General features: G+C 42.5%; 1 protein-coding gene across 3 annotated transcripts in view; it reads right to left on the reverse strand.

Moving 5' to 3' along the window:
• The window catches only part of LOC147029563 (histone deacetylase 9-like), a 560,396-nt gene that overhangs the window by 379,471 nt on the left and 159,742 nt on the right, over nucleotides 1-21,183 (reverse strand). For all 3 annotated transcript variants that reach the window (XM_085872715.1, XM_085872718.1, XM_085872716.1), the window contains one exon: nucleotides 6,569-6,872. In XM_085872715.1, the coding sequence (XP_085728841.1) occupies nucleotides 6,569-6,872 (304 nt within the window). The remainder of the gene's footprint in view (nucleotides 1-6,568; nucleotides 6,873-21,183) is intronic.

Raw genomic sequence — 21,183 nt, forward strand, 5'->3', positions numbered from 1 at the left:
CGAGGCGTGAGCGGGCCGCAATTCATGGCGCTACGAACCGCGCGGCACGACGAAGGCGCTCCCGCCCATTGGCTCAAACCACGTGGGCATGGCAGGCGAGGCAGGGCGACGGCAGTACATTACAAACTGAGTTGGCGGATGCACGGGAACGAATTTGGGAGCTGAATGAGGAATTAGCCAGCACAATCGAGGAACGACATAAGGAAACGACACAAGTAGATTGTTTGCGTGGGTTTGTGTTACAAAAGGCGAGCGAACTAAATGAAAAAAAAAAGGAGGAGCAAATTAGTAATTCTCGGGATAGGAAGAACTTGGAGGAAGAATGGAAAAAAAAGCTGGAAAGGGAAAAATGTGAACACGATTTGGAATTAAAACAACTAAAGGAAGAGGTAAGATCAGGCAAACAGATAAAAGAAAGCCTGGAACAGGAGATAAAAAGAAGAGAGGTGCATCCTGAGGAAAGGAAGGAAGAATGGTTGGAAAAGTCAAAACAGTTCGAAGAAATGAGGGAGAACTTGGAAGAAGTGGATAGGAAACAAAAGGAACACGAATCAAAAATTGATCAACTTATGGAAGAAATGAGGAAAGTAGAGTTGAGTACCCATGAATTGGAACAAGAGAAGAGGAAACTGAACGAAAGAATAGAGGAAGAGCAAATTCGTAATTCCCGGGATAGAGAGAACTTTGAAAAAGAATGGGAAACAAAGTGGGAAGAGGAAAAACGGGAACACGATGTGGAATTGGAACAACTGAAGGAGGAGGTAGAAGAAGGCAATCGGAAAAGAGAAGGACTGGAACAGACGATAAAAAGAAAACAGGAATGGCAGGAATTCCATAAGAAATTGCAGGAAATGGTGCAGGAAGTAGAGATCTCCAAAGTGAAAGAAACAACGACATTGGAGAAGGAAGAACGAGAGGAACAGTGGAATAAGAAACAAAAGGAACACGAATTGGAAATTCACCAACTAAAGGAGATGAGGAAGAAAGAATGTGAAAGAGGTGCGGAGATGAGGACGGAATTAGAAGGAAAAGCTTCTGAGTTACAAAAATACCAAGACAAAGAGAGGGAACTACAAAACGAGCTGAGGATGTTGAGAGAGGAGAGAACAAGGACGGAGAATGAAACGTCAAGGAACCACACTGTACAGATCGAACAGCTGGAAGCGAAGGCCAGATTAAAGAATGAGGAACAAGAAAGAGTAATGAAAGAAGAACGAATGAGACAGGGGAAGGAAATCAGCCAATTGAAGGAGACAACGAGATTGCAGAATGAGGAACAAGAAAGACAGTGGAATAGAAAACACAAAGAACAAGGAATGAAGCAGGAAGTAGAAATCAGTTGATTGAAGGAAACAACGAGATTGGAGAAGGAAGAACGAGAACAGTGGAATCGAAAACAAAAAGAGTATGAATTTGAAACTGAACGACAAAAGGGGGAAAAAAATAGGGTGGAGTAGGAGGAGAAAGTGAAGGAGCAAGGAATGAAGCAGTAAGGAGAAATCAGTCAATTGAAGGAGACAACGAGATTGGAGAGGGAAGAACAAGAGAGACAGTGGAATAAAAAACAAAAAGAGTATGAATTTGAGGTTGAACAACAAAAGGAAAAGGCAAGGATGGAGTACGAGGAGATAGTGAAAGAGCAACAACTGAAACAAGAAAAATAAATCAACCAATTGAAGGAAACTATGAGATTGAAGAATGAGGGACAGGGGGTGAAATAAATTAAAAAAGAAAGAAAAGAACAACTAAAACAGAAAGCAGGGTTGAGGTACGTGGAGATCGTGAAAGAACAAGGAATGAAACAAAAAGAAGGACAAGAACGACTTAAGGAGAAAGCAAGGTTGAGGTACGTGGAGATAATGAAAGAACAACAAACGAAACAGCAAAAGGAGCTCGGCCAATTGAAGGAAACGATGAGATTGAACCATGAGGAGCATGAGAGACGGTGGGGTAGAAGACAAAAACAATATGAGTTTGAAATTAATCAACTCAAGGAGGGAGCAAAATTTGAGTCCACAGAGATGGAAAGGCTCCGGAAAGATAACGAACAGCGAGTGGGGCTCAGAGAGGAAGAACGACTCAAATGGGAAGGAAAATGGAGCCAGGAAGAAATGCAAATAGTCACGGAAACAGAGACACGGGAGATAGAGGGTGGATTAAAAGGACCTAAGGATGAACACACACACACACACACACACACACACACACACACACACACACACACACACACACACACACACACACACACACACACACACACACACACACACACACACACACACACACACACACACACACGTAGCAAGGCTTAATGGGGGCGGGCTGGCAGAACGAGTTGTGACCCGGTGCAAGCAGCTGGATAGCCTCCTTCGGGAACGGAGGGAGACGCTATTCTCCCTTGAAGCTGATCGCGACCAGGTGAGTTCGGTCGTGTCAAGCAAGTTAGAGGGGGCGAGTGCTGCGAACGTGTGCATGAGGAGATTGGGGGGTATGGAGGCCCCGGGAACCCTTGTGGTGACACGATTCCCCAGCGTGAGTGTCCCGGTGTGCGTGGTTGCGAGTGAGCCGAAATGCGTGCCTTCCAGCGCACTGTGTGTGACAGAGACCCCATATGTGAGAGAGACCCCGTGTGTGAGAGAGACCCCGTGTGTGAGTGGTGTGGTTACGAGTGTGGTCCCGGTGTGTGTGGTGTCGAAGTGTGTGCTCACAAGTGTGGTAAAATGCGTGCTTCCCAGCATACCGTGCGTGAGTGAAGGGGTGTGTGTGACAGAAACCCCGTGTGTAAGTGAAACACCGTGTGTGAGTAGTATGGTGTGTGAGTGAAAGGGTCTGTGTGAGTTAAGCACGGTGTGTGAGAGAGACAGCGTGTGTGAGGACGCTGTATGTGAGGAAGATGACGGTGGGCATGCGTTAGCACGCAGCCGCGTCTCCGCGAGTGAGTGTCATGGTGAGGTGAGTGAGTCTCGTGACATGGGGGAGTTTGAGCGCGTGGATTGAATGGAGACTACGACGGCGACAGAGGGACAAGGGCCGGGTCGCGGGCGTAGCTGTATTGAGCACCGTGCCGGGTTGGCACGGCAGCGAGCGCGAGGTTCATGCCGTGCTGCGCACGAGGCCGCCGCGTGCTTGGCTGCGCGAGTGAAACCCGGTCCGGAAACGCCAGCGATGGATGTTAGCCGATCCCGCGGACGGACAAAAGCTCGGCTGGATAATGGATTTGGACCGGATGGGTTCTCCATGCGAGCGTGTTTGTAAAAGCTCCGACGAGCAGAGCACATGTGTTCGCGTGGGGAACCCCTCAAAATGCGGGGCTTGCTTTGGGATGCGCAGGGTGACGTCATGGCTGCACGTGTGGTTGGAATCCGGCAGGAGGGTGAATCTGGATGGTACCGTCCAAGAGGAACGAGGTGCGCGAAGTGCGAACGGCCGCCATGACGTCACGCAAAAGGTGCGCGAGTTGTGAATTTCCACGCTGGTGCGCAGGTTGCGAACTGCCACGCTGGTGCTGTGCGATGAAAAAAGTAGAGGAAAGCAGGCCTCGGTTCGGGTGAACAGGATTCCTGAGGCAGGGGTGGAAGACCCCCTGTCTTGGGCACAGGATACCACTAGTTAGGGGGATGGGTTAGCTTAGCTTGACCGGCTTCATGGGACAGGGGTAAGTCCTCATGGGGCCCGTGGAATGGATTAGTTAGAGGGACACTTTGGGTTAAGATCGCTGAAGTCTGAGGAGGCCATTCTGAGGCTCCATTGGGCCTCGACACAGGATGCTAGCTCTCCCTTATTCCCCTCCAGGAAGGGAACGTAGGGGTTGGGAGTAGACTAGGAGACGATAGGTTAGCCGAACAAAGACGATAACGGGGGTTAGGAGACGGAATTATCGTGGGGAAGTAAAAATAAAAATAAAAACAAAAAAAATAAGTTGGGGCTAAATTGGATTTTTGACAAACTAAGGGAGTGGGTATGGACAGAGACAGGCAAAGGCGATAGGGTGGGAGGGAGACCGTACGGTAGGTCCGAGCCTGCCTTCTGCGTGGCCAGCACCACCGCACTCCCTCCACAAACCTCCATTTCAAAGCAAAGGCTGGCCAACTTCATCTGCTGGCTGTTTGCTGCAAGGCCTGTGCCGGCCAACTTCATCGGCAGCTGTTGTGTTGCTGCGAGGCCTGTGCCGGCCAACTTCGTCCGACGGCTGTGTTACTTCAGGGCCTGTGCCGGTCAGCTCCACTGCCGGCTGTCTTTGCTTCAAGGCCTGTGCCAGCCAGATCATCTGCCGGCTGTTCGCTACAGTGGACTTGTCATGCCATGCCTTGCCTGCCTGCCTTTGCCATGCCATGCCTGCTGCCCTCGATTCTGCGTTTGCCCTGTTCAATTTTGATTTGCCCCCCCTTGTTCATTGCCATGTGCGCCAGGATCATCAAGCAACAGTTTGCAAGCTGCAAGAACTGTCCTGTTGGCAGCTACAACACGGGCCAACAGTGGCGGCCCGTGCACCGGTTTTCTTTTGACGTTTGTTTTGCTCCCTACAGAGTCCATTGATCCTGGGCCATGGTTTAGTGTAAAATTTGTAAGTTAAGGTTAAGATGTACTGTACATATGAGTGCGCCCCTGGCATGTCTGTCTTAGTGCCGGCAATTTTATTTAAGTCGTCCGTATGAGTGGGTTTGTTTAGTTAGTTACTCAGCCCTCAGGTTATTTATTTTGGGGACACGAATACCATGAATGTCGCACTCAGGGATCCGAAGGTAAAACGTACTAGGGGAGAACTACACATGATGGCACACGAAAATTTGACGACTCGGGACGAGTCTGTAAAAAGGGGAGGGGGTAGTGTTTCGGCTGTGGAAATTCGCAAACCACCATTCAGGTCCCGTGGGTGAGATATCTCTTCAGTACATGTGTAGTTCGCCCAAATCCATTGTCTAGAGGGAATTTATGTGGTCCATCCGGGCTGCGACGCTTTGAGTAAGTCGTTTTTCTTTCCCTATCTTTTCTTTAAAATGGACGAAAACTGCCAACGATGCTGGTGGGTTTTTCGCGCCATTCTTCTCCGCGCTTGGTGTGAGGGAGGAGAAGGGGGAGGGGCAGCTCGCCGCCAATTGGTGGATGACCAGCGTGAGGCGGTCGGGGTGAGGGAACGCCCCTCTTCGAGAACCCTCTCGAAGGAGGGTGGAGCCGAAAACGGGGGCGGAGTGAAGGGCAGAGCCCCGGGGGATAAAAAGTCGAACACGGAAGGAGCGCTGTTGTTGCTCTTATTCTCTTCCCGTCTTCCGGCTCGCTCGTCCTCTTCTCTTCCTGGTGGCCGCTGGCCTGGTCTTTTGTCGGGCGGTCCCGAGACCGCGCTGGCGGGACGGAGTGTCGGCCATTCCCCACACCGCGACCTCGAGCAACAACGTTTCCCCCCCCCCCTTTCTATCTGCGCTGGGATAGCGCCGGAAACTCCGTCTGTGGCGTCGAGCAGCCAACACGTGCTGGCGCGAAGCACGCCGGAGAGGACTCGCCTACCCCACCAGGGCACGGAGTCGCGGCCAGGCGCGATCACGTCGACGGATGTGGGAGAGGGACTCGACGGCCCAAAGGGAAGTGACCATTTTCTTTTCGGGGTTTTTGTATGGATCTTGTGGCACCATGTCTTGTAAAGTAGAACTGTGTAAGTGTTTGTGTGTCGGTCTTATTCGGTTGTAGCTCTGCATTGTTGCTTTTGTTTGGGTTAATATATGTGCATTTTGACTGTTTGGCTGTATATGTGTGCTCTCTGTGTGTCGTGTAAATAAAGTGCTTGCATGTTGAACTGTGCCCGTTTCGCTTCGTCTCCTATATTTTAATTGACCCTCCATCCTGCTTCACGTAAAGGGTTCGTAGTGGGCTTAATACGCCCGATAATTAATCGGAACCATCGAGGCCGACGATAACACCGCTCGGTTATCACTGTAGCATGGAACAGACCGCTTAAGCGGTTCGTGTCCGGAGTCGGCCTGCGGCGAGGTATGATCGCCCGGTCGACCATCCGCGCAGGTACTTAGGTAGATCGAATTTGGTGAGCAACCCCATCCTGCGCGGGTGGGCAATTGGCACGGTCGTGGTGGGGTTAAACCCCCACCCGTGACTAGCTCCCAACGTTGTTCCGAGAGGGTCACGACAGAATTGTCCGTTCCGGTGGGCGAGGCGGCTGCCATTCGAGTCGAGCGGCCGATCGCACGGCGGCGGGCGCGAATTCGCAACAATATATATACTGTGTTGCCAAATAATTCAATGTGAGACAAAACTTTATTCCTTGTATTTGGAATTATTTTTAAACAGTATTTTTTCAAAATTTTCCAAAAGGTCATTAAAATTTGAGGTTTTGATATTGGACAGTATTATTAACATTATAAAATGGATATGTGTCCAATCAACAATTAAATCCCACCCGAGAACACACACACACACACACACACACACACACACACACACACACACACACACACACACACACACACACACACACACACACACACACCCGATCAACAAATAAAGTATAATTAATTAATTCATCATTTCAGTTTGATATAAAAAAAAATTAAATACTTACGTTCCCTGCCCTGAAGTTCTTTCATTTCTTTCTGTATGGTCAAAGATGTCTCTGTCGGAAGCTTTTGTGGCTCCTGCTGTTGCTTTTGACAATGATGTTGTAGTTGTTGTTGCTGTTGCTGTTGCTGTTGGTGTTGATCTTGTTGAGCTTGTTGTAGCCTCTTAAGCTCAGAGTTGATTTCTTTCTCAATACGATCCCTTTCTTGCCGGTGAAACTCCATTTGCTGCTGTTGTTGCTGTTGCTCCTGCCGCTGGTGGACAACCAGTTCCTGATGTTTTTTCAGTGCCAGCATCTGTTGCTGTTGCTGTCAGTGTCAAAAGTCAAATGAGCTGTTCATCACAATGCAGTTTTATGAAAAATTATGAATCCCTGGGAAAAATATTACACTGAACAAAATTATAATGGTATGGTTTAAATAACTTTAGTTGGAAAAGCAAAGTAAATATTTTATAGAGAGCTGTAAGGTCTGAGAAAAAAACAAAGGTACTGAGAAGTAAAATAAATATTACTGAACATTTGGATAGTTTCAGTTGTTGTACAATGCTCATCTTTGAGATCTGATGGATGGTGAGTAACTTGCACTTCCATGACTGTGCCACAAGTAAAAACAATTAAAAATACAAATCTGAGTTCAGCTAAGATGACCACTCGGTAATTTTTCACATTGCAATAACACTGGTCTAAAAGAGGAATTGTTATTCATATCTTGCCTGTGTCTGTTCATTGCCTCCACCACCAAAGGTGGACGGAGGTTATGTTTCACCCCTGTCTGTTTGTCTATCTGTCTGTGAGCAGGATATCTCAAAAAGTTACAGACATATTCAGATGAAACTTGCTGGATGAGTTGGGTAGGTGACATGAACAAGCCGATTACATTTTGGTTAATTTCCAGATGCAGATCCGGCCTATAAATCGTAAAACAAATACCACTAACCTTTAAAAATACCTCAAATGGTAGTTGATCCGCTATGAATAAAAGAGGAGCTGACTTTACCCTCTGTCAGAACAAAGAAAGAGAATGGGAAGGGTAGTAGTGTGGCATAAATTCAGCAAATAACGTCATCACTGACGTGCAGAGGGTGGAGAACATGATTGGACGGAGGTGTCCACGCCATATGTGATTTATTTCCCAAAGTGAAAACATCAAGGACAAATTGATGGAGACAGGGTAGGAGGAAAAAGAGGAAGGGAAGGGAATAAGGTAGATTGAGAAGTCAAAGAAAGGGGGTGAGAGAGAGGCGGGGAGAGGGGGTAGAGGGGGAAGAGAGAAAGAGAGGGAGAGAGAGAAAGAGAGGGAGAGAGAGAAAGAGAGAAAGAGAGGGAGAGACAGAAAGAGAGAAAGAGAGGGAGAGAGGGAGAGAGAAAGAGAGGCGAAGGTAGGGAACAGGAAAGAAGAAGGGAAAGTAGAACATGAGGGGAGGGGTAAACTGTTCAGCCTGGCAGAGGTTTGTGCTCAACTGAGTGCCGTTCTAGTTTCCCTCACCAGAGGAAAGGGTATTGAATTTGGTCTGTTTGTGTTTGTTTGTCTGTTTGTCAGAACTTTGGTGTTTTTTTGTGCAACCGCTTGTGGGATTGAGCCAAAATTTTCAACATTGGAGAGACACCATAGGAGAGAATGTTTCATTATAATTATCACATCATCGGTCACGTGGTGTGGCAGCCATGTTGGATTGAGCAAAAAATCTTTAAAAAGAAATTATTTCTCTTGAACCGCTTCATCAATCGATGTAAAACTTCAAAATTATGATCTAGTAGTGATGGGGAATATATGTTTTAAATTTCAACCTGATCGGACATATGGTCTGGCAGCCAGAATTATATATTTTATGGAATCTGGGTCCTTTTTTTTTTTTTTTTTAGTAAAGCTCACTTGGCTGGGCCTGGATGGGTTTGAGGTTAGAGGAGTAGCAGCTGAAACCAGAATCCGATCCAGATCCCTACTGATGACTTCATCTTTGCTTTTTGCTTGTTTGGATTCCTTATGATTACTCCAATGCAGGACTGTACCTATTTGGTCTTCCATTTGATTTGAATTGAATTTATTTTAATCCCATTCTCAATTCAATTGAATAATACTAAAAAAAACGTCATGGGTCAGGGTCAGGTGTCCGATCAAAGCGGGGTTGCATCAAAGCGGGACGTCTTGGTACCCGGTCATGACTGCCAGCAGCTATAAAGTAGCAGTTCCAGTTCTGTCTATTATCAATTACCTAACATACCAGAACGCAAATGCCACACAAAGTACACCACACAAAAATCCACAAAACAAAAGTCCTGGCGAGGGTCTGCAATCTCTGATTGCTCTTTTTCTTGTTTTTACATTGCGTTGCTGCCCGAGTTATTTTGGTGAGGGGACTTTGAGGTGATATAAATCTGCAAGTTATCAACTTTAATGGCCATAATGGAATTAAGTAAAATTAATGACCTTTCATAACCTGGTAAATAAAAGCAACCAATAACACAAATATCAATGCCAATACACGTTTCCAAATCAGGATTGGTCATATGCATTTTTGGTTCATTGCAAGGTTTTGCTTGTTACTGTATTTTGGTTTCTTATAGGTTGCAATTAAACATCAACACATTTGTTTGACTGACATTGTGTTGTTTTTGTTGGACCTATGTGAAAGGAAGCACTAAAATGTGTTATATGCATCTTGCAGAGGGTTCATAAATTCCAACATACAAAAAGAGCAATACTTTGAAGAGATTGGGAAGATTGTATGAAGCCTCTTTATCAGATAGTGGGGTAGGAAATTTGATGCATTGTCAGAGATACGAAAGCCATCTATTGAAGCAAGCTGACAGATAAATTCAAGTTGTGATGCTACCATGATAAGTTGTTGTCATTATCAGCACTACTACGGCCACTAATAGGGGGTAGTTCTGTTCATGGTGGAGACAATCAGGGGGAGAATTCATAGTTAGTTGAGAAAATGGCATCATGTACCTCCCTCCATCACAACATGATAGCCTTGTATGGTAAAAATGCCAAATTGCATCTCCCATCAAAGACAGGATCAGAGGAATTTTAAAGTTGCTAAAGTTAGACTTCATTGCATGCTTTAAAATTCTGCTGTCTCTGCTGTGAGGGAGAAAAAGACAGAGGTAAAGATCGAACACACACTGTACCAAATTTGGCAAATCCAGTTGTTCTGCAAACAAGCAGACAAACCTTGACGGGAGGATCGCAATACTCATGAGTAATTATGGCATGAGTAACAAGATTATGATGGTGGGCAGGTTGGCCTAGAGGTATGCACACTCATCTCTGAGCTGTCTAGCCTGGGTTCATCTAGCCTGGGTTCAAATCACAACCTCGCTGTTATAAACTGTAATCCGATTGTTTCACAGGCAGGGTGATTCATCAATGTGTGCTGTCCCTTGAATGGATGCTAAACGGGTGATCTGTCTGCTGGCATTAGTCGGTGGATGTTACAGTGCCCATAGTGCATGATGTCTTTCATGAAGAGTCGGCAAGCTATTGCTTGCACCATTGCCAAATTCCAAATTACTGCTGGTATGGCAATGGCAAACCACCCAGTATAATCCTTGCTCAAGAAGCTACTTCAGTGGCACCAACACTCTGTGAAGAGTATGCTACATCAGAAAGATAGAATGGGATATGATGTTGAGTGCCAATAAGAAAGTTTTTTTGAGGAGAAGAACAGAGTTAAGCTCAAAGAGGGTTTTGGTGTGGTGTAGAGGAAAATTAACAGATTGTGATCACCTTGCCATCAAAAGAAAAAAGGAGTTTCTTCAAGGCTGAGGTTAGACAAAGACATGTGGAAAACCAAATGCTTTTTTCAATGCAGCAAAGGCAGTAAAGTTATTTGGTGCATTGGGATCTCATCCTTCTTCTCCCCTTCCTCCTTTGTATGCAGCACAAGGCCGCAGGTAGCATCATTGGTTGAGGGCACAGCACTGCTGCTCATGTAATTCCCTTATTACCAGTACATTGGTACTCATTTCACCAACCTTAGAAGGATGACAGGCTGAGTCAATCCCACCACGTGTTAATTCAACGGTTACGGGAGCGAAAACTCAGGACCCTAAGATCTAAAGCCAGCCACCCGAACCGCTAAGCCGACACCAGGCTTGCGTTGAGATCAGCTGGTTGGAATGATTTCTGGAGAGCTGAGGTTACATACATTAGATTTTGTGTGACGTTACATGTGATGTTTTGCAGTTAGCAGCAGTAGCTGACATCTGTCAGTGAACAGTGAAGGGAATGTGGCAAAAGAGGGACATGAGCAGGTTTTAGGTGCATGTTAAGTGAAATTATGACGATGACAATGATGATGAAGATATTTCGCTTTGTGCTATACCATTAGGTATTAAGAAATCCTCCATAATTTTTCCATTTGAAAGTGTTGCAGCAGATCAGCAGAGAATTCGGTCATATCCTAGAAAGATTTGTTTCAAGAAGAAGGGAGAGAAACCTCGGCAAAGTCATCATCACAAATGTAAATGAGAAACCTCAGGCCTGGAAGATGCTTCCAAAAAGCTTAGTCCACCACATGTAGTTTCAACCAACATACAGCCTGATCTATTGATGATACCAATTTCCTGGAAATAATATCATTCTGCTCAGATTAATTGTAAATCTGGTAGAAAGGATTGAGTTGGCCCATGAGAGAAAGACATTGTGTTGTATGATATTGTACATGCAGAATATAAATGGCAGAGTTGATCAGAAAAGCCGTATGCAGTTGACGTTGAATATAGAGTGGTTAGATTCCTGTTGAAGAACTGAAAAGGACTGTGACATTAGAGAAGTAAAATTAGAAGTCAAAATGGACTGTGGGAAATTTGGTAGAAACATCTACCAGTGTGTGGGCTTGGATATTGGCAAAGAGAGAATGCTTCTTAATTAATTGCAATAAAATGTTTCACTGAAAGTCTCTTCTTTGGTTTCACGAGTTTTAATTCCATGTTAGTTTTAACACTGATGTGTTTACATCCGCAACTGTAGGTGGACGGAGGGTATGTTTTGACTCCTGTCTGTTTGTCTGTGAACAGGAAATATCAAAAAGTTGTCGATGGATTTAAATGAAATATGGAGGAGAAGTTGGGTGTGTGATAATAACGAAATGACTATATTTTGATGAAGATCCTGATATGGAACCAGGTGAGAATTTGTTAAGTGATTCTTCACAATTGAGAGATAGGGCCAAAAACTATAGCAGGATATCTCAAAACGTTACACATGGATTCGGAAGAAACTTGATGGATGGGTTAGGTGTGTGACAAGGAAGAATTGCTTCAATCTCAATGAAGATCCAAAAACAGATCCAATAACTTTTTAAGTGATTCTTCATTATTGAGTTATGGGGCTAAAATGACATACAGCACAAGATCTCAAAAAGTTGTGGACGGATTAGGACGACATTTGGTGGATTAGATGAAAAGAACAAGCCGATTAAATTTTGGCTGAGGCCTGGAAGCAGATCCGGCCTTTCAGTGGGATATAAAATGTAAACTCTTCAGCCTAGCGGAAGTATGCATTCTACGGAGTGCCATTCTCGTTTGTACTTATATTAATAGTATTGTGTTTTATTATTACACCACACATGAGAAGCGACAAGTGGGGTTAAGCGATTGGTTCACTTCTGCCTGTCTGTCTGTCTGTCCATAAACTTTAGTTTATGATTGAGGAATAACTTAGTTTCAATTGAATGTTATATTTTGAACACGAGTTGGAACATGAATCAGAAAATGAACCTGCAGTCTAGCAATGCTTTTTCTCTGAATTTGTCCCAATCGCACATGTGCAGAAAGGAGTGAGATTTTTTTTTTTAACTCTGTCTGCCTCCCTGGCAATGAAACAAAATTGAAAATGATTCCAAAAAGGAAAATTACTGTTTTTTTGAGGAAGTCATAAAGGACACAAACAACAGGCATGATTAACTAATGTAAGTGTCAAATAAGGTGATGTAAAAGAAGCTGCGTCAATGACAGAAAATTTCTGAAATTTAAAAAATCTTTATTTTATTTCAATTGAATTATATACTTTTTTGGCATTTTCAAAACTCTTCTATTTAGCAGTAGTTGTACAAAATATTTCTCAAAACAGCATGGGGTTAATGTGTTCTATGAACTCTCCACTTGTTATTGCAGCTACAATTGTTGCTTTTTTTCTTTTAAATGTTTTTCAGCATTATTATTACGATCAAAATTATTATTACTGGGAAATGTACCTCTTATGGCATACAGGTGATCAGGATGAAGAATGATGTAGGTACATGGGATAAATATATTTAAGTATACTTCATGGTGTAGCTATTGGTGAAAGAGGGTGCACTCATGAGGTTGCCACATCCATTTTGCTCACATCAAATCCTTTCCTTTTATAGACAGCTTTATGCCTTGACGGAATTATGAGGCTCTTGTCTTTCGACACAGCATTGCACATTTCATGTATTAGGCATCGTTGTTTAATCTCCCTGCAACACGCAAACAATTTATAAAGTTTCACATCACACCGTTGTGAGTTCCAATTAAAGTTTTTTTTATAAAGTTTCACCAAATAAAGTTTTTATAAAAACAATTTATAAAGTTCAACATCACACTGTTGTGAGTTCCAATTAAAGTTTTAATGTTTGCTGTGAACGCTCCCTGTCAAGTAGTTATGCTGAACTCCTGAGGTGACCTCCCCCCCTCACCCCCAACCCCCTTCTCCCTGTGGCTCCTGTGTGCATTAGCTTGGAGAATGAAGACTGTTCAATCGACCTCCGATTGGTCGAGATCAGAAAAATACTGGACGAGTTGGCGAATAAACAGACTGTTCATGCTTAATAGATAGACTAGTATATTCTGCACTATTATTTCCTTCACGTGTTTTTATTTCTATTTCACTAATCATCTATGCTGAACCCAGTCGTGTGATGTCTGTCATTCCAACAGCCACCATGGGTAGGCTTAATGGGGCAGGACCTCCATTTTCTGAATTCAGGATTGGAATTTGGATATTTGTGTTTTAAAATTTGAATGCGTGTGTTTTAAAATAACTTATTAGGTCTCTAGAACACAAAATCTCCTCTTCATTGTTCACCGCTCCTTCACAATTCCATATCCAGGTGAAGCATGACGTTATCGCCGGGTGCCAAAAAAGGGGGTACTCAATGTTTACAAGTGTGAAACAATAGTGAACTTGGCAAAAATGGTGTTTTTTATTTTTTGCTTCATGAATTAATTGATTCGTTAGTTATTTGTTTTATTTCTCATCTGGGCAATATCTCAAGCACCTTTTAAGCTAGGAAGTTGATATTTGAACACGACAGTGACCAAGTGATTTGGCTCTAAAAAGTTTTTTTGATTTATTGACTAATCAATCAATTAGTTATTTTCTTTCTTGTTTGTCCGGGTGATATCTGAGCTATCATTTGAGCGAGGAAGCTGAAATTTGGGGACAAAAGCAAAGATGTGCTTTAGCAAAAAAGGTATTTTTTTGATTAATCAATTAATTGATAAATTTCTTAATTATTGTCGATTTATAAATTATTTATTTTCTTTCTCATCTGGGCAATATCTCAGGCATTTTTTGAGCTCGGAAGCTGACATTATGACACAACGGTGACCAAGTGATTTGGCTATAAAGGGTATTTTTCATTTGTTGATTAATGAATTAAGTGATTAATTGGATTCACTATATATGCCAGATATCCCTTATTGTCGGGTTTTCCGTGTGTGTGTGTGTGTGTGTGTGTGTGTGTGTGTGTGTGTGTGTGTGTGTGTGTGTGTGTGTGTGTGTGTGTGTGTGTGTGTGTGTGTGTGTGTGTGCAACGCGAGGCTCCACAGCACAAACCAGCAAACCGATTTCGATGAAACTTTGCCAACATGTGCAGTATTTGTTGGGAATGTGCACGTTTGAATTTCGTTGCCTAGCAACCACCGGTTGCTGTGCAGTGGCCTAAAAACCGCGTACAGTATTTTCAATACTTGTCCTTCAGTTTTGAATGTAGAGAAACGAGACTTCGGAATTAAACACTTCGAGATATTTAGAAGCCGATTTTTACTTGAGCCGATTTTTGATTGAGGTTTTATTTTTCAAATGGTAGTCCTTCAAAAATCGGGTGTCTATTCACCCTCATTTTTTATGAGGGGCTTAGGAAAGTGGGCGGAGCTTAGGGAAAGTGGACGTGGTTTATGAAAATGGGAGTGGCGTAGGAAAGTGGGCGTGGCTTATGGGAAGTGGGCGTGGCTTATGGAAAATATTGTGTGGCTCAGGAGGTGTGGTCAAACAAGAGCATTGAGAGAAGTGTATCGGGTTTTCCGTGTGTGTGTGTGTGTGTGTGTGTGTGTGTGTGTGTGTGTGTGTGTGTGTGTGTGTGTGTGTGTGTGTGTGTGTGTGTGTATCTGCAACGCGAGGCTCCACAGGACAAACCAGCAAACCGATTATTTTTCAAATGGTGGTCCTTCAAAAATAGGGTGTCTATTTACCTTCATTTTTTATGAGGAGTGCCAATTTGCAAAATACGCAAAAGGAAAAATCTTGCCAGGCAGAGGAACAATTGTATGTGAACCAATACGTCTTGGCAATGAATCTTTGTCAGTGGATTGGTCAGAATGAAAAGCATCGTATCCAGTGCTTCGATCTTAGCGAATCCCTCGTCGCCTACCGGCTCGTTCTTTTCTTTCTTGTTTGTCTGGATAATATCTCGGCCATCCTTTGAGTGAGGAAGCTGAAATTTGGGGACTACAGTGAAGATGTGCTTTGGCAAAAACAGTATTTTTTATATTTTGATTAATCAATTAATTCATTAATTGTTTCATTATTATCGATTTATTTATTACTTATTTATTTTGTTTCTCATCTGGGCAATATCTAAGGCACATTTTGAGCTTGGAAAGTAATATTTAGACATGACAGTGAACAAGTGATTAGACTACAAAGGGCATTTTTGATTTATTGATTAATCAATTGATGGATTAATTATTCATTTTTCAATGAATTACTTGAATTTCAAAAAAGTTACAGATTTGGATGAAACAGTGGTGGTTTTGGAATGCTTCGAGTCAATTGATTGAGAAATCAATTATTTTACGATTATTATTTATTTTAATTATCCAATTAATCAATGAGTCAATCAATTATTGTACACTGATCCACCTAAAATTTGTCTACACATGCTGCAAGGCGAGTCAGTATCATTAGTACACATTTACCTCAGAAGTATATTTGTGCGCATAAACTCATTACCATTTGTACATATTTACCTCGGAAGTACACTGCTCCTACAAAATTCTATCTCCATCTCCATGTGCTGCATGGCGGCATCGCTGGGGCGACCCTGGCAATGTCCAATGCTGGAGGATTTGGTATTTATTTATTTGGCATGGTATGGGGGTGGTGTACTTTGAATGTACCTCTCCTTGTTTATTACTGTTCTTCACCACCAAATAAAAATGCAAGGCAATTAAATTAATGAAATCTGCACACTGCATCGAGAGTATTGGTGGGGAAACTTAGCATAACAATTGTGCATTTTGCGAGGAAAGCACCAAATTTGGCACACTAGTAGCCTATCATATTATGAACAGATTTGGATATTGGGCCATCTCAAATTCAGCAGCTGATGGCTGTGGCAGCCATTTTCCACTGCCATCAAAAATTTTGAGATGGCCCAATATCCAAATCTGTTCATAATATGATAGGCTACTAGTGTGCCAAAGTTGGTGCTTTCCTCACAAAATGCACAATTGTTATGCTATATTTAGCTAAGTTGCCCCACTATATAAGTGCACAGCTGACCCATATTGTTGGTCAGAATGAGAAAAACATATGACACATAATTAAAGCAAATGCGACAAGAGCACACAGCATGTATATAGTACGAGCGCACAACGCAGCACAATCGGTGGCTATCCCTCGAGGTCTGAGGATGATGTCCATTCAGCAACAGTGCTATTATATGATGATGATGATGATGATGATGATGATGAAATGGATGATGATGACATTTAAAAAGTCGATGAAAAACAGTCATAGATGACCTCGTCATTGGTGTGCTTGTGGATGACTGTTAAGACCGATGTGGGTAGCGCAGCTGCGCCAACAGTGTATGCAGTCAAATGATGCCGTCATCGTCAGGTATAGTTAAGGCTCCATCCATTGCTTGCCTTTTCCTTCATGTTCAAACTTCTTAACTCCATATGAGCACATTGTCTTCCACCCAGTATGATCAGCAATGGTTTCCTCCCAGGTGTTTACACTTATACCACACTTCTTCATGTTGGTCTTCAAAACATCTTTGAATTGTTTCCTTTGTCCACCAGTTTTTCTTTGCTGCGATAGCTCGGAGTGTAGGACATGTTTTGGAATTCTCGAGTCTGACGTATGACACAGATGACTGGTCCATCCAGCTGGGCTTTTATTACTAAGGACTCTAAACTGCCACTATTAGCCAAGGGAAAAAAAAACTGCATTGGTAACACAGACTTACAATCGAATACGGAGAATGGGGTGGAGAAAGCGTTGATGGACACGCTCAAGTGATTTTATATCCTTCTGGTCAGTAACCCAAGTCTCACTACCATATAAGAGAGTTGTAAACATTACCGCTTTGTAAAATTGTTTCTTGGTTGTCGTTTTCAAGTCTTTATGGTTGAAAACACGCATTTTCAAACAACCATAAGCTGCATAGGCAGATTTTATATGAGCCTGGATTTCATCATCAATGTTTGCATTTCTTGAGAGAATACTCAACTGAATCTAATGCGGTGCCATTTATTGTAATGGTTAGAGTGGAAGCAGTGCTGCTGTTTGGAGCTGGCTGGAAAATAACTTTAGTGTTCACTGACCGCATTTATATTGAGGCCAAAACGATGGTAAGTCTCAGTAAAAAAAAAATTAAATTTACTGCATTTCTTCAGCAGACTGGGCAAAAATGGCACAGTCGTCTGTATACTGCAGTTTGGATATTGTTGTGAGAGAGACTTCGTGTGTGGATGGGTGCCCTCTCTACAGCACAATCATCAGCAACATCACATGCCAAGTATTGAACTGAAGTACACATCACAGTACTGTACAAAGCAGAAAGAGTGCAATCAAAGTGCAGTAACACAAGATGCTTATATTGTTTGGAACCAAAGCACTCGTGTTGTGTGCATGGCACAAAAATGAAGAACAATTAACAAAACAAAGATTAACTAGAGGGGGAGCACTCGGTAGAGTGCAAAACCTCCGCCACCAATACTGCTAGGTCACTCAACTGAACCTGATATCCTATTCATTCAATTTGACGTCAACAGTGCTCACAGAGTTATAGTTTGCAACTTTCCCTTTTACTTTTAACTTTTACATACTCAACTCATTCGTCATAACTAGATTCATTGAGACAGAAATTGATTTTACGTGGGTATATCCACCTGAAGTTCCAAAATCAGCCGTAATTATACTTCTGGCATGTTTTTTGTTGGAAATCACTTATAACATGTAGAAATGCAAAAAAAAAAAATAGAAATTTTGTTGAAAAAGAAGTTGCAAAATTTTCTGGGTTTTTTTCTTTTTTTCTCTAATAATTTTTTTTTTTTTTTGGTTGGAAATCCCTAAAAACATGTAGCAATGCAAAAAATATCAAATATTTTTTCAAAATGGCCGCCATTGCGGCCATATTGGACTTTGGACAAAGTCCAAAATCTAATGGCATGATCCTTGGACCATACCTAATCCCCCCACCAAGTTTCGTCGTAATCCGTCGAGGAGTTTTTCCGTAATACTGTTCAAAAACAAACAAACAAACAAACAAGCAGTCATAGACCGGTACTTACGAAATCGTCAACTTGACCTCTGACCTTGCTAATAAAAGCTGTCTCTAGAGAAGGTAGCGACGCAAACCAGAAGTTTCTACGAAGATTCTGTACCAAACCATCAAAAATCGAATATTTTGGATGTTTTACCTCACTGTGACCTTGACCTTTGACCGATTTTTACCAAAATCTAATCAGCGCCAGCCATCACCCTCCTGAATCACGTGGTGTAATTTGACATTGGTAGCTTATTCCATTCTTGAGTTATCGTGCCTACAAACAAACAAGCAGTCAGAGACTGGTACTTACGAAATCGTCAATTTGACCTCTGACCTTGTCTAATAAAAGCTGTCTCCAGAGAAGGTAGCGATGCAAACCAGAAGTTTCTACGATGATTCTGTACCAAACCATCAAAAATCGTAACGTCGACTGAAGCAAAAATCTCCATTTCTCCACGCAATTATTCTATATTATTTTATCAAAGTCACAAAACTGTAATATTCGGCCATCCACCAACAATCTTTACATAATCCGACGGCTTAGCGAGTCAGGCATGCGACGATAACCTTTATTGGGATAAAAAATGATTTTTAAACACCATCTTTATCGAAAACACCATCAGCACGCACACGCAAAACCTTTACGTGATCAACGCCACCTCTGCTCAAGTGCACTGCAATGCGTGACGACCCGTGACGCGCGAGTGAAATAATTTTTATACAATCTTAAAACGTCTACAAAACATCCGATTTTTACCAGAATTTCGACAACCGAGTTTTAAGCGTCCTAAGCGATCGCAAAAACCAAAGACAAAATTAAAATCGAAGTTAAAACGAACTCGTAACGTCGAGCGAAGCAAAAATATTCCATTTCTCCACATTAATTTATGGAATTATGTTTGACCTCACTGTGACCTTGACCTTTGACCGATTTTGACCAAATCTAATCAGCACAAGCCATCACCCTTTGGTGGTGTAATTTGACATTGGTAGCTTCTTCCGTTCTCGAGTTATCGTGCCAACAAACAAACAAACAAACACACAAACACACAAACAAACAGAAACGGAAGGGATCAATATACTTACGAAATCTTTAGAATTGGTAAGTAACAAACAGGGGTGAAAACAGTAACCTCCGTCCATCTTAGATGGCGGAGGTTAACAAGGAACTTTGACGCAGGAGAAGACCATTTTGCTCATCATGCTTGTGCTACACTAACACAAAACCAAACAAATCCATATTAGGTCACAGATCCAATTAATTGGGGGAGAGAGGAAGTTCCATAATTGGCAAACAAAATAATATTTCATCAAAAAGTATTTTATTATTATTACGATGTGGCGTGCCTCCTACTGCTCCGCTGATGGGTTTAATCAAAAGACAGCAAGTTATACTTGACAAACATCTTGCATGTCCATCTGTGAGTGTCAATTAGGATATAAAATAAAGTACACGGTGTGAAAAAGGATCTTTTATCATGCGTAATTGGTACGTCAGAGTTTCTTCGACCCCTCAGAGAAAAGGCAGATTAAGATTTTAAAAATATTTAGGCCCTAAACATCCCCCCAGAAACACGAATGCATCAAAATATGTTAATGCATCGACTCCATTCATTGTTACACTGAGCTAATAAAGTGTACACTAAATGAACTGGTCAGTTTTGTGGAAAAAAAATTGGTATAAGATTTGGGCGGTTGGGATTACACATTTTTTTTAAAGAAGAAGGCGCTTCCAACCCAACCCAAAGTAAAAACTAGATTGACTCCGCTAATTTGAGCAAAGAAGCGAGAGCAGACCAGGTCTCGGGCGACATTTCACCGGCTTCACAGCCGGCTTCATCAGGCACAATAGACCCCGAGCCTCGGCACGTGTATGGTTTATATTTCGGTACAACCACTAATTTCTGGTCACGTGCTGGTGCTCGAGGTCAAATGGAGGAGTTCATTTTTATTTTATTTTGAAAAAGCAAAATAAACGTCAGATCACATCATCGATGGGGTGCTCTGCTCTTTTTGTTTTTACTTTCACGTGATCTGGTGTTGATCAGCCCATTCCAGGATTTTGTTGCAGGTTGTGGCCACAGTGCGGTCATTCTTATTATATAATAATTGTAGTATCAAGTAGTGTCTGGTCTCGCACCTCCAATGATACTTGACGGTCACGCAGCGCTCGAGCGCAGAGAACCCCGCAACAGTGTAAAGCTGAAACCAGCACTAAAACACCCCGAACGGTAACTCGTAACTGGAAACGTAATATTATAGTGGTGGATCTGCTATAGAACATTTTAACATAAAATATATTTTATTTGGGGCCCTCATTGAGCTCGGGGCCCCTGGGCACGTGCCCTGTGCATTAATCTGCCACTGCTGAAGAGTACGAAACCACTCTTTAGGTCTTTTTTCTTCCTTTTTCTGCCAATGTGTGAGCTGTATCTCGAATCCAGCTAGAACTTTTGGAATGAAATTTTGCATCAATAATAGCAACACAAAGTACGTAGGGTTGATTATATTTTGACCTCGACCCAATTTTAAGGTCATGACCTAATTATAGACACATTTTTCACCACTACTCAACTAAGATTTGTCCAAATGGAAAAAAAATTGCCCTCTCCAGATGGCCAAGAGCAAGGAGCATTTACGATTAATTTACATCATAGCCATCCGAGTTAAAGGTCAAGGATAAATGGCGGTCTGAAAAAAAAGCCTTTTTGTCATTGCTCAAAGACCACTTGGTTTTCCAAGATGTTCTTGCATCATAATTGTGGGTCTGCACGGAAGTTGTACACCTGATATTTGATTTGTGTCCTTGACCTACCCTTTTCGGATTGTGACCTAATTAACAAAAAACATCTTTTTGATCATAAT

Source organism: Eptatretus burgeri, chromosome 3 (assembly GCF_056783735.1).
Source record: "Eptatretus burgeri isolate ZD-2024b chromosome 3, Ebu_testis_v1, whole genome shotgun sequence".
NCBI lineage: Eukaryota > Metazoa > Chordata > Myxini > Myxiniformes > Myxinidae > Eptatretus > Eptatretus burgeri.